Below are 17,347 nucleotides of genomic sequence, written 5' to 3'. Positions count from 1 at the left end.
ACTTGACACATCCTATAGCTTACCTATGATACCACCACCAGCCGTTGAACCACCAAGGCTATCATTTCCACTTCCACTACCCAGTTCACAAGGCAAATCAGCATTTCCATATGCAACACCACCATCAATATAACTACCTCCGTAATACCCATTGCCACCATTACCACCATGCCCACCACCACTGGCAATACCATTGCTTAGAACTTTACCTCTACCAATGCCACCTGAGCAGCCTGCATTATGCAGGATGTAAATATAGAAAATTAGTTTCCCAATAATATATTTTCAATTGTTTCCAAATTCAATGTATTTACAAACAACAACCTGCTTCCCTCAATAGTAAACACAAACAAATAATATATCAACATAATTGATGAATAAATTTTTGCATTATAAGTAATCAAAGAGCTACTATGTACCCAGCCCAGATGCACTTATTATTCCAGAAGACTGAACAACCACAGTTCTTGCCATATGGAAATGAACAACAGATCCTTGTATGATGCCTCCGACAGTAATGTCTTCCACTCGGCAGATCTGCATGTAAACTATGAATCCATTATTTAAAGTACACAAGGATATTAAAACAAACATGTGAACCTATTCAACCAATAGGATTAATTCTCAATTAAAGTTTCAGTCTTTTCAGCATTTAATCTAACAAAAGTTAACACCTGGAGAGTGAAAACTAGAGAAGAGTTCACATTGCAGTCCTCAGGAGGATGAAGAAGTTCCATCGGGCAACCTTGTGATTCACAGTAAAGCCTTGGTGTCCTAACCATATAGAAAAAAAGGGACAATAAATAAATAAGTAGCCAAGAAGTAAATCCATGAGCAAAAAATTCCATACATTTTTCCAAACTTACATGTCACTCGTAGTTGCATTTTCTAAAGGGCCCCGTAAAACAGATCCATGCGCAACCTTCACGAGAGTAGAACAAATTCACTGAGAATCATAAGCATGCATACACAGAAGAGAAACTGAAATGATGAATATAGACAAGTTAAAGCAGTATGATGTTCACAAATCTCAGCAACAGAGCAGGAGTAGGAAATTGAGAAAGCAAACAAGTGGGCAATATACTTCCCCACATTTTTTAAGAACAGATCCTGTTCGGTCAGCAAATTAACAGATGAACGCACAAGAAATCCATACAACGAGTACCATAAAGAATTTTTACACGTTGAATTAAAAATGGATATTTAAAAAATGTACTGAGATAATTCTTTCAGAAACAAGAATGATATTGCTTTTGGATGAATGGAAACTCAATATCAAAGGATACAAAAAGGTGGGAGAGAGAGAGAGAAGCTGGAGCAACAAATTAAAGACACTAGTTCTCAACTAAGATTTATGCCTTACCTTCTCCCATCCCAGCACATTTACCACCCAAGGCCAACTGATGCCATTTGTTGGTTACTTGGTAATTGTGATGTGGCAATTCATGTCACCTAGAGCTGACAACATGTTGCATGGCAATGTTCTCTATCTCTGCAATTTTAATCTCTACCCATTTATGCATGACAATGAACATGTGCTTACTAGATCTTTTATTTCTCTATGTTGGGCATTCAGGATAATCTTTTACTCGTTGAAAAGGAGCATCATAAAGTTGATGGGATGAACTGTGCTCTCCCTGATCTTTATTTTTCTTATCTACAATTGTTATTTGGATATAGAGATGGCAAGTAAACTTTCTGCATTCAATGCTTACAATCAGCTTTTGATACAGACCTCCAATTCCTTCAGGGATTATGGGAAATGCCTCATGATTGGATGTTACTTATTCATGGAGGCTGAGGATTGCTGGATGCAACCCCTGTTGGCGGTCGTTCACTTTTTCTTTTAACCGAACCTTCAAAGGTTATGTTTTTGATGGGCGAGAGGTTAGGGATGGAGACTTCCCCATCATTATGAATTTCAATTTACTACTGTCCCAGGATAGTTTGGCGATTTAGTGAAATCTAATCTGATGACATCATCACATAACAGGAATCAGCCAATGGAGTGGACTAAACTGATTGCATTGCACACACATGGGGATCGTCCATGTAGTGTTTCCAAATTGTGGGGTGACAGGATATTAGGTCACGTACCAGAAGGGGTACACGAAATTTACCCAAGGGCTTTTCATGTAACTCATATAACATGGACTTATTCTTATCATAAGAATAGCCATCTTTAAGATCATTCCACAAATGGTCACCAAAGGCTCCATACCATTCCACAAATACCAATTATAGTGAAATTTCCATCTCTAGGACTTTAGACTTGATCTGGGAAGCCAGTTGTTTTGAGGAAAGTAATGCGCATTCAGTTGTTACTCACCCCCACACCAACATCCCAAGGACCAGGCATACTGTTGTCACTTAGAGTATTAGTTAGGCTATTTTGACCCCACCCCCCTCTTTTCTTTTTCTCCCCCTCCTTGGGTTGGATTATTTATTAATCCAAAAAAAAAAAATGTACAGAGGAAATCTGACCAAAGACAACAATTAGCAGAAGTCTAGGAAACCTTTCACTTCTGGGCCCCGAAACCTAGTCGGATCTTAGTTAAATAACTGCACCAACTTCTTGACTTGGGTCATCTTTGGAGGTGACAGCAGGAGATAATTGGGATGCTGTTGGCTAGCACTAATTTGTCAAGAAATTTGGGGGATGTGATGATTTAAAGGGTGGGACATTTAGTTTTAGGATGGATTAGGAGATGAGTTATTGGAGAAGGGAAAAAACAAAAACCCTTGTATATATGTAGAAACTTGAATAGAATAAGAGTCAGTGCCAAAATGTTTACTCAGAACCAACTCAAATTGGATGAAAAATTAGGATTTGTTGAAATTTCAGATAGGGGGGGGTGTAGGGAAAAAAATGAGGCACAAATAGGGTCTCCGAGTTTTGGTTTTGGTTTCAGCTTTTGGGCTATGAAGGGTGAGGCCAAAGGGATGGGGAGTTAAGTTTGATTTTCAACTAACAATAACGAAAAAGGTTATCAGAATATGGGTGCTCTTTGGCCAAGTTGTCAAGGCGACACCTAGGCATCCTAGCCCTTCTTTGGGTTAAGGCGTCCTAGTGTCGCCTTGTCACCTTGCTTGGTGTCCCCTTGATTTTGGTTGCCCTCTATCGCCTCGCCTTGCCTTGTTGCCTTGAAAACTATGCTCTTTGGAGTTCTTGAGATGGGGTATCTCTTCTTTGGATCTAAAATGGCCAGATCACAATAATGAGATTTGTGCAAGAGATGCAATCAAGACTGTTTTCCACTTGAAACATATCGGATGGGCAAATGATGGTTTCTTGAACGCCATGCCATTTTCAGGTGTCAAGGGGTAGGGCAATTTGTTGGAGTGCACAAGAATCCACTCTACAGTGGTTAGATGTTGTATCAAGCAAGGGGTAAGTACAAGGTGTATGTAGTTCCAATCATGGAGGGTTCTAATCGTTGAATTGCACTAGATCAAAGTTAGATATTAGGATTTCTAGGGTAGTCTGGAAATTCAAGAAAGGGGATGGATCTAGGATTTTAATAAGCTGACATGGCTGGAAATTGGACCAATCACTAGGTTAATGACAGTGAAGATATGTTCCAAAGATAGAGGTGATATGATGGTCGGATTAGGCTGGGAAAACTCATGAAGAACACAAGTGTTTCTTCTAGATGCTTCGGTTGTGGAGTTGCAGTGCTTCAATGACAGCAGCTGTAGAGACGAATAAAGATCGACATTATCCACCTACCACACCTCTCTTCTTAGACTTCAAGCATCAAGAGCAGTACTTACTATTTAGACTTGAAGCACCAAACACAATCAGCTATACCAGCAGCTCAATAATCTGGACTCTGAACTCCAGAATACAATCTCTCACAGAGGAGGAAAGCAGCGCCGCAGCAGCAAAGTTTGCTGAATGCAGAACCTATTTTCTAAAGTCATATTTCTTTCTTCCATGATGGGGATATAACTATTAACTAGAGCTGTAATCAGCCAACTACAAAGTCTTAATCCAAAAAGGAAAACTAACTCTATTTAAAACAAAACACAACTCCAGCTATTTCGTGGGGGTGTGAACAGGGCCTAATTAGAATCTAAAAAGAGTCCTAAATTAAACTGACCCAATAACTTATTTGAACCAATACTGATTGGTTCACACTCTAAATTCATGTACCACTTATATACATTACCTTGGGCCCTTTAAAGAGGCCAATTACCACTAGAACACGTGAACCAAAGACCCACAATTAGTAAATCCCAACCCCAGCTCATTCCATGGAAAATAAGGTCAAATAGGTGCTGGATCAGTGGATCTGCATCAACCAGGAACTTTTCCACCTCAAAAGCCAATTGGTTCAACACGAATACCACAATTTGAACCTTCCAGGCTTTTTATCATCAAGGAGACCTATTAATGGGACACAATGCATTATGGACAAAAGATCATTACTCTTCAACCGGGTTATCTTATTCCACCTCTAAGAGAGAAAAGAACTGACATCAAAATACTTAATGACATGGCAATTACATCAATCCCACTTGCATTTAGATCACATACTTTCTGAGACCCAACCTTGAAGGGAAGTGCAAACAAATCACGAATAAGGTGATATCCATAATAACTCCTTCAGGTCATATAAAAAGTAGTGCCTCAATGGAACTAATGGTTTGCATATATCTTTAAGGAAGGTAACAAACCATGTAGGAAGAAAACAATCTTTGTGCTCAGGATGTAGTGAGAACTCATTAAAAGAGAGAGAGAGGGGGGGGAGAGGGGGAAGAGTTCAGCTTTTAAAGAATATCATAATTTGAATGGGAGAGATTTAAGAAAAAAACATCACTTAATTAACAGAATTGAAAACATAAACTTTTTTTTTTTTTTTTTTTTTTGGGGGGGGGGGGGGGGGGCTCCCAACTTCAACAACCCCCCCCCCCCCCCAAAAAAAAAAAAAGGGTAGCTAAACAGCCAGCAAAGCATGAGGCCTTCAGCTTACATGAATCTCATAAAATAGTGATAGGATGAGGCGTTGAGCTTCAATCAGATTTCCTTGTCCAGATAAATTCAGCAAGCCTTGCCCATGAACTCCCAGATTTGCATTAGAATGTATGACAGATGATTCCTGACAAGAAAATATGATATGGTATCTCATATTAATGACCATCAACCAAAGTTATGCAAGAAAATCCAAATAAACTGCCATTTAGATACCTTCAGAACAACTAAATTGCTAGCCTCAAGCATGGATGTTGCAACTATTGCATCAGTACCACCATCAATAAGCATTTGGGATTTCCACATCAGAAGCATTTTGACAGTCATACGAAGTGCCCCATAAACCTAAATTTGAATAGAAAATAGTGACAAAAAGTTAAAATAGGAGAACTAGAGCAATATACATAGACATTCAAACAGAGATTAAGGTGGAAATGCATTAGCATAGGGGAAAAGGCTATGAAGCTGAATAGAACAAGAGACAATAAATAGCACAACGGCATAAGCTTTGATCAGTACACACCTGTAAGAATAAAGAAATGAATCTGTCCACCCCCACCCCACAAAAGAGAAAGGGAAAAAAAAAAAAAAAAAAGGAGAAAGAAATGTCTGTACATGAACCCTTTTTAAAAATTTAAATAAAGCTTGGAATTATAGAAACTTTATTAGCAGAGATTAAACATCATTCTCAATCCATGAGAGGACAAGATTCATAATTGTACTTTGCTGGTGAAGATTAGCAGATATTTATCAGTATTCACATCACCATATCCTAAATTTTCAAACGTTTCGAAGTTTCAACTATTACTCTAGTTTCAGTCTTCTATTCTCATCTGTAGTTCTGCCAATTTTATTATAATGAACCAGTGCTCAGACTTAAAAAAATGTAGATTATAATCATGCAAAGTGTTGATTTGTTAGGTATGGCATACTTAGCCCATTCCTGCATATTTTAGCACACACAGTCCACCAATGAACACACGGCAAATAAACATGCGATAAGTGCACAATTAAATTAATTCAGACATAAGTCTATACATCATGTGAAATTCAAAGCAACAAAATCAACATCCCTGTCTTACCCTCAGTGTTGAGTCACTCATCAGGAGCTCTTCTGCCATGAGTTCAAACTCCGAGGATGAATAATGTAGAAGTCCAAAGGTCAAAATGCCACCACACAATACACTAAGTTGTCCTCGTACCTATATAATGCATGCCAATTTAGAAAGCACTCACACAATACAAATTGCAGAAAATTATACAATAATATAGTTAATTTAAAACCCCAAAAACAAACCTAGTGCAGAAACACCTAGGAAAGAAAATATGTTGAAAAAGAAAATACGAGGATGGAAGGTAGACAAAACACATCCATGGTAGAAAAAGAACATTTGAGCTCAGAAATATTCAAAGCCATTGTACAAAAAAACTCAATAGGATTCCCAAAATCCAATGTAAGCAAACTCCATTCTTAATCTTAACAAACAGTTCTATTAAAATTAATCTTTCCAGCCAATAGGTGAAAATTGTGCTCTAATACATACTTAATGTTGCACAGAAAAAATACTTATTTTGGTATTATATCAACTAGCAACCAAGAGATGGAGGACTGCAGAATGTAAAAAAAAGGTAAGGTGAAACAGGACATCAGTGAAATAACAACCTAGTCATCAATAAATATCCATAGTTCAAAATCTCAGTTGGAACCATTGGTACTTTTGAAAATATTCCAATTTTGACAAACATCAAAACAAGATTCAGTACGACTCAGTAGGAACACTGGGTTCCAAACAAAATTTTGTCACTTCAGCCAAGATTTCAGTTAATAACTTGGTTTTGCTACAAAATAGAGACTGTTTCTACTGAAATAGGACCCACATTTTCTGATTTTAGAGTTGCTTCAAACCCTAAAGAAAAAGACCCAGATATGGTAATTTTGGCCATATCACCTGTGTTTCTTGGTTTAACAAACTGTTGGCGACTACAAACCCGTTTACATTGATAATTTGCTGGATTTAAGCAAGTCGTGTAAGATTCCCACTTGAAGGTGTACTGATGTAATCATGATGAAGAACTTATTCCATGCACTCTTTCTGAAGCATTTTTAATGGCTACATTCCAACAGCTCTTTCCAAAAGCTACATTCTAATGGCTCTATTCCATTGCTATATTTCAATGGCTAGTTCTTGCTTTACCGGTATATATCGGTGTTGTGAAGTAAAGGAATAAAAATAATTAAAAAGACCAACCAAAAAAAAAAAAAATTTAGGTCCAACATAATCTCTTGCCATAAGCAGAGTGTGAAGGACCTCCTGTGATTTGAGTCCCAAAGTTGGGCTGAGCAAGTCTCTAGGTGATCACAACATTAAGTGGTCCTCTCTGACCCTCTATATTCATGAGTTTACTCATTGAACTGCATCATATACCCTTTTTCCTCAAAAGTTTACTAACCTTTGTGAAACTCCATCTAGCACTCTCATATAGTTTGAGGAACAGTCTTGTAAGGGAGTTTCTAACTCTAGTACTAGGCCACTTACAAAGTTGTAATGATTGTACAGTATACTTGATGAACCACTTTTTAACACTGCATGATATCAAATGCTTTTATTCATTCCTAATCCATATTATAGCTGTTTTTAATGATTTTTGAGTGTTCAGACCCTAAATCATGTGTAGGATAGAAAATTGTGCTGTACATGGCAGAATATGTCATAGTATACCAACCTATAATACGAAAAGGAACTACCAATTATACAGCAGAGTATGGTTGCACTACCAACTTAAGAGTACAAAACCAAAGTTCCAATTTGGGGGAACTTTAGTACAGAATAATGTTTATTATGTTTAGAAATGCTTGATTAGATTTTCCTTGAAGTTAGAGGCCAGATTATGGCCATTTTACCACCAAAATGGCCAGGCAAAACACGTAGAGTCTAGGTTGAAATTTGGTTGAAAACCAAAATCTTGAACCTTGCAAATAAGTAGTTTTCCTGTGAACACTCGTAACTGCCAAATTCAACTCCAAAAATTATAAACAACAGAAATCTATGCAAATAGATATGTTAGATGTTTGCTTAGTTCAATCATAGCTAAATTTTAGAGACGACAAACTATAACAACTTGTCGGTGATGTACCCTCAAGTGAATGAGGGCCAGTTCTTCCGAGATTTTTTAAAGAGAACCAACTCATATGAGACCAAGAAAGTGTTTCTTGAAATTTTGGTTATCGGATATGGGGTGGATTATGGGTATGACCTCAGTTGGATTTAAACTAGTGGCTATATTTCCCTGGCTGGATTAATTGGCATGGAAGAATATCAGGGGGACGTTTGCAATGGAATAAATTCAAAGGGATGTAAACATAATAGTTACAAACTCAGGGGATGCATATGTAATTTTCTTTTTGTTTTATGTTTCAAATTGAACCAGCTTGGCTAGCTTGAACCAATTAATCAACTAAGATTATTTTAGAACATTCTCTTTTTCAAGGGGGCTGGCCTTGACACAATGATCGGTGGACCACAATTATAGCCTGGCGTAAGACTATGTAGGAAAATTCCCACCCCCTAGGACTCTACTTGCTTATAAGCCTTCAGCACCAGGTTCAACTTTTCTTTAATACCATGGAATACTCTTTTCAAGTTGTAAATTAATCTGTTTTGAGTCTATGTTAGTGTGTTTGTCTGTTGAAGTTACCTATAAGGATTAATGTTAGACATTAGCTTTTTGGTATATGATTCTGTTGTTCCATTGGCTGAGATTGCATATGTTGTCATTGTTGGCAACTAAAATACAGTGTGTTCTAAGAGTACATGACTTGTACTGAAGTGAAGGTCTCTTTGTTATATTTTTTAGAGGGTGATTAACACTATTACAATAGTTTTGAGTGTTTGTCAGAAGATTTAAGTGTTTTGGGTGAAGCGAAGATTCCTTAGAATGGTGGATTTCACAGGTCACTGCACAAGGGTCACGTTGGATGAATATTTGAGTAGTCCTCCAGTTGTTTTCTGGCTTCGACTTAAACTAGAAAAACATAGTTCATGAAGTCTTCTTTCCAACGCACTTTTTGGATGGTGATTCCGACATCAAACAAGGAAGTTATGAGGTTTCTCATGAGAGTGTGCGGTATGGAAGCAAATCAGGGCATTGTAGAAAAAATATGAAATTTGACTACTATGATGTAATCTACTTTCAGGGGTTCGAAAATAATTTTTAAGATTTTGGGGTCTTTGTAAAAGTTTTATATCTCAAGGAGGAAAGTGTAATTTTGAAAAACTGAATGATACAATCTAATGGTCATTAGAAGAGCGTGGATGAAGATCCAATTTTGAGGGTCGAGATTGATGCGCTTGGTTTTCATGTGTCCAAGACGGAAAAGATTCCATTGCTTGCCTTTTGGTTGGTCAGGAGCATGAAAATGTGGTGCACTACAAAGTATAATGATCAACATGATCCTGTGTATCGCAGATTAAAGGTAAAATTAGAAAAGATTCCTTTTGAAATAATCTGGTAAAGGGTACTCTAATCTTACATCACCTAAAGGATCTAGGCCCAGATCTCACCCGTCTTTTTAAAGTGGATACCCAACGGTTGTATGATTAGATTCTCTTTGGGACGCATCTAAAATATGAAATCCAACAGTTCCTGTGCAGCGTGCATCAATGTTCATTCTCTTTAAAAGCTCGAATTTGAGCGAAACAAAATAGGGTTTTTTAGGTTTTTGGCTTGTGAAGACTAAGAAAAACAAGGAGGAGAAGCCAAGAAGCAAGATGGGTATGGAGAACAAGCTCGGATGTGTATTTTGGTGAAAACGTTGAGGAAGAAGGTGAGTAATCTATTGTAATCTCCCTCAATTTGAAAAGTTTCACCTTTCAAGTAGTTGCTTGTTAGGGTTGAGTTGTTTAAGGTTGTGGCCTTATACTTTTGTGGATGCAAGAGTTAATATTGGAGTGGGTGCTCCATGTTTTGAATTAATTGAGAGTGGGTGCTCTCTGATCATTGTAGTGATCAAAATTTTAATTGGAAAGTATTGAGTAAATACGAAGCTCTATTTAGGGCATTACTCCGTGGATGTAGGCAATTTGGCTGAACCACGTAAATTTGGTGTCTTGCTTTTCTAGTTTATTTTTCATTGCAGATATTGGAATGCTTTGATTGCAGAATGGTAGTGCATTGTCTGATAGACCCAGCCATATTGTGGTGTGTGGTGGACATGCCCTTGTGTAATTGATAACTACAGGATTATCTTGACCAACCTTGTCTTGAGCTTAAAGAAGCGTCACATAAAAGAGAATTTAGAAGACACTGATTCACCCCCACCCCTCAGTGTCAACCTGGGAATAACAGATTCTATTTTTGAAGCTTTTATATAAGGTTGTAACCTATAATAAGGCAGTATTCAAACTTCAGTGATGAATAGGTTTTTGAGTTTTGTTCATTGTTGGCAACATGGTTGTGTGAACAACTTCTTCTCTTTTGCTCTATTATTTCCTTTTCTTCCTCCCAAAAACATATTCAGCCATTCAAGTTGGTGCCTAAGAAACCTACACCATAGTAAGTTTGTATCCCATCAATACTCATTCTTCTCCTAATCATCCAACCCACCCAAAACTAATACCCTATTCCCTCCTCTGAAGAGATCCTCATAGTTGTCCGTTCCCACAAGCCTAATAGAGCCCCCGGTCCTGATGGATTCAATATGGGCTTCTTCTCCTCTGCTTGGGATCTTATTGAGGAGGATCTAGTCCCACCATTCGCAATTTCTTCCTTAACCCTTTCCAGCTCCCCTCTATCAACCAAACCTTCCTTTGCCTTATCCCAAAGAAGCCAGGAGCTTCCTCCCTCTCAAATTTCCGTCCAATCTCCGTCTATAACCTCCTCTACAAATTCATCTTGAAAATTCCTGCGAACCATCTTAAGAAAGTCATGCCCAGCCTGGTTAGCGTTAACCAAACTGCTTTCATTTCGGGTCGTAGTATTTCAGACAACATCCTCCTTTGTGCGGAGATTGTTCGTGGTTTTGACAAGACCGCCCATTCCCCGGTCACGCTCCTAAAAGTGGACCTCCACAAAGCCTTTGATTCTATTTGTTGGGATTTTATCAGTGACGTCCTCACTGATATGGGATTCCCTCCTTCCTTTATCCATTGGATCGAGATTTGTATTTCCTCCCCCTATTTCTCCATTATCACTAATGGATCCCCCGTTGGGTTCTTCCCTTCCCATGTTGGCATCCGCCAAGGCTGCCCTCCTTCTCCCTACCTCTTATCCTTAGCTTTAAAGGTCCTCTCCTGTATCCTCCAGTTCAAAACCGATAAGTTCTTGATCTCCCCCATCCTTAATTGTAAATCCCCGAAGTTCACCCATCTTGCTTTTGCCGATAAGCTGACCACTCTTCCATCTCCTCCATTCTTTCAGCTCTCACCCTTTTTGAGACCCTCTTTGGTCTCAAGGTCAATATCAACAAATCCACTATTTTCCTCTCCAGAGTCTCCGAGCCTCTTCGCTCAAATCTCTTGCATCTCTAGGACTTCAAACCTGGCTCCTTCCCTATAGTCTATCTAGGTCTCCCCCTCATCCCTGGTACGCTTTCCCACCACCATTGCTCCCCTATACTTGATCATATCTGTAAGAATCTCCATCTCTGGAAAAGCAAGCTTCAGTCTTTCGCGGGTAGAGTGGAGCTCATCCGTTTGGTTCTCCAATCCTCCTAACTCTACTGGTGTGACATCTTCCCTATCCTCAAGTCTATCACTTCGGCTATGGAATCCCTTTTTTGTGCCTCTCTCTGGAAAAGTCAGGAAACCTCGCGGTTCCTTCGCCCCATTAGTTGGTCCAATATCTGTCGACCAAAATCTGAAGGTGGTCTTGGTATTCGCCGCATCCAAGAGGTCAATTCTGCTTGCCTCCTTAAGCTCATATAGAAAATTGTTTCCAAACAATATTCTATTTGGGTTAATTGGGTGCAATCTTCTATCCTCAAGTCCGACTCCTTCTGGACGGACCCCACACCTTCCAACTCTTCCTAGACCTAGAGGAAGCTTCTCCTGTTGAGGCATGTGCTCTCCACGCCATTTCCACCCATATATCATCTGGATATTCTACCTCTTTCTAGTTTGACTCGTGGCATCCGATGGATATCCTCCTCTCTCCTTGGCCCCCATGCAGCCTATGAAACCTATATCCCCAAAGCTACCCCCCTGTCCACTTTTATCACCAATGGATCCTAGGCCCCCCTCCCTCATCACAGTCTCACACAAGTCTGGAATTCTCTCCCCCCTATTTTGTCTTCCCCCTGTGACCTTTTAGTTTGGCTCCCCTCCCCCACAAATTCCTTCACCACGTCCTCAACTTGGAACTTTCTCCAATCTCATTCCCCCCTGCCCCCTTACCCCCCCCCCTAGTTTGGTTTAAAGGTCATATCCCCCACCACTCCCTCACCCTCTAAAGAGCCCTTAACCTAGCCCTTCCCACCCAAGCTTTCCTTATTAGTCACCATATCCCAGCTAACCCCAATTGTACCCTTTGTTGGAACAGTTTGGAGGATCTTGAGCACCTATTCTTTACTTGCCCTCTCTACAGTTCTCTTTGGAGAAAAGCCCTTGCAACCATATGGCCCCGTTCTTGGGTTTTGAGGAATTTTTCGGGTACCACAGATAGTGGTCGCATCGGTAAGCTAGTTTTTTATGCCACGATTCACCATCTTTGGTGGGAGTGTAATCTTAGGCAATGGACTTCCAAATTCCGTTCTCTAGATACAATTTGGAATGCCATCCAGTTTGATGTTTCTGTTAGGCTCCTCTCTATTCCCCATCCTCCAGTTGCCAACACCCCAAGGAACAAGCTCATTGTTGTCTCCTAGGGTCTTAGCTCCGCTTTCCAGCCCCCTATTTAGGGGTTGTTTCTCCCCCCCTTCTCTTGTACCATTTGTTTCTTTCTTCGAGCTTTGCTTTAATATATTATTTAATCATCCAAAAAAAAAAACTAATATCTCACCCATCTCCAAATCAATACCCAACCATCTCTTGCTATCATCTCCAAATCAACATACAACCATCTACATCCAGGAGAACCCAATCAAGAAATGTGAAATTTCAAAACCTTTAGAAATCCATCCACCCATATCAATCTTATTTCCCAATTACCTCAAGGAAATGACCATAACCTCAGTTTTGACCTACTTAAATTTTGCTGGTTCATAGAAGACCCTGGTTAACTAGCTTCTAGTTGGTCTCGTATCAATTTAAATCTACATCACATTGACTCATCAACATGATCATACGCATTATTTTTAAAATGCACATCTTAAAAGAATGAAAAATGATAACCAAATTACTTTTACTAAACAAAGATTAAGATGGATGATAAAGAAAAAATAACTAGACTTTATTAAGCATACAGAAGTCAGGTCTTCTTGTTCACCTGGACACGACTCCAGAGCAAGGGAACAGCTGCCTTTGCATGATTTCGAACAAAGATGTTTGTCCAAAGCGGACGGTTGGGAAATTCTAGAAGAAGTGTATCTGTATCTGTTGACATGTTGTGATTACTGACGGTGAGGCTTCTGGGAACAGAATCAAAAAGAGTCCCAGCAGCACCAGAGTTCTGTGGACAGCCAAAGCTTCTTCCTCCTGAAACAACAAGGCAGAATTTCCAATTACATTGAAGATACAAAAATCAAGAAAGAGATTTCCTTCAGACCTTTTTTTTTTTTTTTTTTTTTTTTTGAGGGGGAGCAAGGGAAGGGGGAGGGAAGTGATGTGGACCACTCCAAACACATTTGTCAGTAATAAAGAACACAACATTTTAGATTGTGCAGCTGAAACAATTTATTCGCAGCCCTGATGGTCAGGGAGCTCCTCAGAATAATCCTTCTCAGGACTAAAAGGAGGAAATTGTGTAATTCCAGATTTCTCTGACTGGTCCAAAGTACCGGTTAATAGGTGTTTAAGTTAATGTCATCATTATAATAAAATAAAAAAAAAACTCTCTCATCAATATAAAATCATTTTCACATTGGTCCTAGTTAAGCTTGTTTCTCTGAAATTTTAGCAGTTCATCATTTTGGCATCAAGCATCTGAAACCCAGAATTACTTGGGAATGAACCCACTATCTTGTTTAAGCACATCAGCAACTCTGTACAGAACCTTTCATTACAAGACCAACAGCCATATGAAGTCAAGATATTGTCCAACACCAAAACTCGTTTCCCTGTGTTACAGCTTTGAGATACTAGAGAAGTTCCCTCATTTTTTGGTTTTTCTTTTGATAGTAAAGTTAGTGGTAACTGGTTAAGCATCAGATAGATCTCCTTGAACTTTTGGATTCAGAGAGTAATACCTTTATTCTTCTTATGGTCACCACAGCCCTCCCCCTCCACCCCACCCCCCAAAAGGGGGGGTTGGTGGAAAACCCGCTTCTTCACACAGACATGTTCACAAACTTTGGTTGTAGTTCCCAATTTTCCATACTTGAAAGAAGTCCAAGAAACCAAAGAAGGCAAATCAGATGACCCTTCAAGCACCAGTTTCTTCATTATATGAGGATATAAAGGCTCCCTGATTAGCAGTGACAACCAAAGATGAAAATTACAGCAATCAAGTTAATGAGGCAAACATCCTAGCGAAGAGCTCCTATGTCTTGATAAACCATTGATTCAGTCTTGTTTTTGTAGGAAACTGGATTATTTCTGCCATCAATCTCGGAAGATACTTTCGGAAGGTCAAAGCATCTTTGTTCAATATTTGTAGTGCTTAACAGATTATTGATTAACCTATCCAATTTGACCAAGATATTCCAATCTCAAGATGTATCAATAAGGTGATCAAGAATTTACTGGTAAAGTGATGACTTGAGATGGAATAGCTTCTTCCTGTAAGCCAAGGATGCTGGATTGTTATGTTAGTTTTTCACTTTTTTGTTCCTGGTCCCTAAGCATGAAAACTAGAGTTCGTATGTAATGAGAGTTAAGATAGGTTTGGTGTTTAGTTTACTTCTGTACAAGTTTGAAAGAAATAAGAAAGAAAACAAAATAACATAGAATAAAAATATCAATTATTGCTCAAGTAATCGCACCAACGGTGTATTCTTGTAATTCCTAGTTTCCAACAAGGTGGAGCTCAGTCAATGAATTTCCATTTTGCTCAAAGGGTTGAAGAGAGACGCATGAAGCTGTCTGCAAGGACCAACTTAATCCTTTTTCCCAGAGGTCCCAAATAACAAAAGGGAGAAATTGGAGAGCTGTGACTCCAACCACCACACATGTGACCCACTAGATCTGAGCAAACTGCCCATCCTACCTGCTCAACATTCTTGATGGCTCATCTTTTTCTCAATACAACATTATTCTTTCTGAAAGGGAAAGAAGGGGGAAGATATAGGTATAGAACCACTATACCCATCATTTATACCGATTATATTATCATATAACACGCATTACTTCAACATGGATAGCGGGGAACCAGTGTCTTCTCCTTAGCAAACAGAATTTTTACCATTTAAAGATAGTCCTTAGTATAGATTGCTCTGAATGGGTAAATCAATCATTTTTAATTAGGGATCAAACCTTCCATCCCTACTAATTTGTGCACTTGAGATCAATTTCCTCTAGCTCCCAAAAAGAGACATTATATGGACTGGAATAGAAGGCAAATTAGTGCTTCTGGTCGGTAGCACTAGTAAACAACACCTAGGAATACGATCCAAGAAGTATTCAGTACCTGAGCATGAACTCATGAACTTGGGAACTTCCTACTTTCCAATATAAATGTTGGCCAACTTCCACAACCAGGTATATAACAAGGAACAAAACATAATGTAAAATTTTCAACGCGATTCCACAGGTTATCCACCACATCACTATTTGTTGTACAGGATTCTTGAAAAAGTACAAGTGGGAAGAGGACACCAGACCAAAAGAGTAGGAACAAATTGTTAGAATAGTTCTATTTCAAGTTCATTTCTCTAAGTAGGAGCTTTATTTAATGAGGAAACGGATTGAACACTCATGGACATAGCTATAATGCAATTAGATCCTTTTATTAGGAGCCCTTTTTATCAAGGAATAGAGTATCCCATAGTTGTTTTAAGAATTAGCCTCAGGGTTTCAATTCAAACTTGTACCTGGACCTCGAAAACAAAATCATATGTGAAATAGAAGATACAATATTTGGTCGAAATACTTGAAATGTACATCATAAATCTTGTAGAAATGACCAAAGTGTATGTACCAAAAATAAATAAATAAATGACCAAAGTGTTAAACTACTGCAATAGATTTAAATTCTAGTCTTCACACTCCCTCACACACAACTCCACAGATAGAGAGGGAGGAGGACAGAGATATCTCACCATGAGCTAAAATTGTTTGCTCATCATGCCTGCTTCTGACATCAATAGAAATTCTACCGCCGCCACCTCCTGCCCAACCATCGCCCCCTGAAGCACTTATCCAACCATATCCAATCCTGCCCGACAAAAAGGAATACTTAGAGAAGAAAACACTGCTAGCAAGCTAAAGTTGAATATATGCAGATCTGTCTACATGAATGAGATATATTAACAGCAAGATGAAGTACTTCAAGGTGCTTATGAAATAAAACGACAGTAGTGATACTCAAAGCAGGCGTATCAACACCTACGTTTGCATCATGATACGGATAGCTATAACCTTTACTACTGGCTAACCACACAAGCACGTGTCAGGTAGGATCTCTGCCAAGCAGAATCCTGAAAAGCTCCAACATTTGCATGCTCAAGGGGGATGCAGACCTAAAAAATATCACATTTGTTCAAGAACAAAAGCATCTATAACTGATGAAAGCAAAGAAATGGGTAATAAGTCATTGTCTCTGTTACTCAAGTGCAAGCTTTCACTTTGGCTACATCAGGTAAAGGGGGATAGAAGTACAGGAGTTCATTTAAAAGGAAAATGAACACTTTACACATGCATGATTGTGTGACACAACTTTTTCTTTTCTTTTCTTTTTTCATTGGATAACCAATTTAGGAGTTTACAGAAACCTATAATTGAACACTTCAAATCGATTCATCATCTTCCAAAATCAACCATAGAATTAGGTTTCAGAGTAATAAAAAAATTATTAATAAATATAAAAAGTTTCAAGACTGTGCTTGGTAAAGTTTACATAAGTTCACGTTTCACTTTTCAATTTCCTTTCCCTTCCTAGTCATTTCATAATCCCAATCAAGGGTGATCAAAACTCCTTTTCTGCATCAGGAGACTCTTCATAACAATGACAAGTGGAAGAAGGAGAGGCATAAAAGATGGGAGCCTGAAACATTGTAGACAATAAAAAGATCTATTTCTTGCAGTTTATGGTAAACAGATCCAATCCAATAACAACAACAGA

The 17,347-nt window shown here is 38.7% G+C and overlaps 1 protein-coding gene across 1 annotated transcript in view; it reads right to left on the bottom strand.

Moving 5' to 3' along the window:
• The window catches only part of LOC149021734 (uncharacterized), a 42,990-nt gene that overhangs the window by 21,699 nt on the left and 3,944 nt on the right, over positions 1 to 17,347 (bottom strand). The window contains exons 2-10 of the mRNA XM_089149931.1: positions 16,326 to 16,441; positions 13,397 to 13,605; positions 6,058 to 6,177; positions 5,192 to 5,320; positions 4,977 to 5,102; positions 867 to 922; positions 675 to 774; positions 420 to 537; positions 24 to 233 (exon numbers count right to left, since the gene is read on the bottom strand). Of these exons, the coding sequence (XP_089006057.1) occupies positions 24 to 233; positions 420 to 537; positions 675 to 774; positions 867 to 922; positions 4,977 to 5,102; positions 5,192 to 5,320; positions 6,058 to 6,177; positions 13,397 to 13,605; positions 16,326 to 16,441 (1,184 nt within the window). The remainder of the gene's footprint in view (positions 1 to 23; positions 234 to 419; positions 538 to 674; positions 775 to 866; positions 923 to 4,976; positions 5,103 to 5,191; positions 5,321 to 6,057; positions 6,178 to 13,396; positions 13,606 to 16,325; positions 16,442 to 17,347) is intronic.

The sequence above is a fragment of the Hakea prostrata genome, chromosome 3, assembly GCF_041222555.1.
Source record: "Hakea prostrata isolate BN-2017 chromosome 3, UWA_Hpros_2, whole genome shotgun sequence".
Lineage (NCBI taxonomy): Eukaryota > Viridiplantae > Streptophyta > Magnoliopsida > Proteales > Proteaceae > Hakea > Hakea prostrata.
The sequence above is the reverse complement of the archived record's forward strand: the minus strand, read 5'-3'. Positions and strand labels throughout refer to the sequence as shown.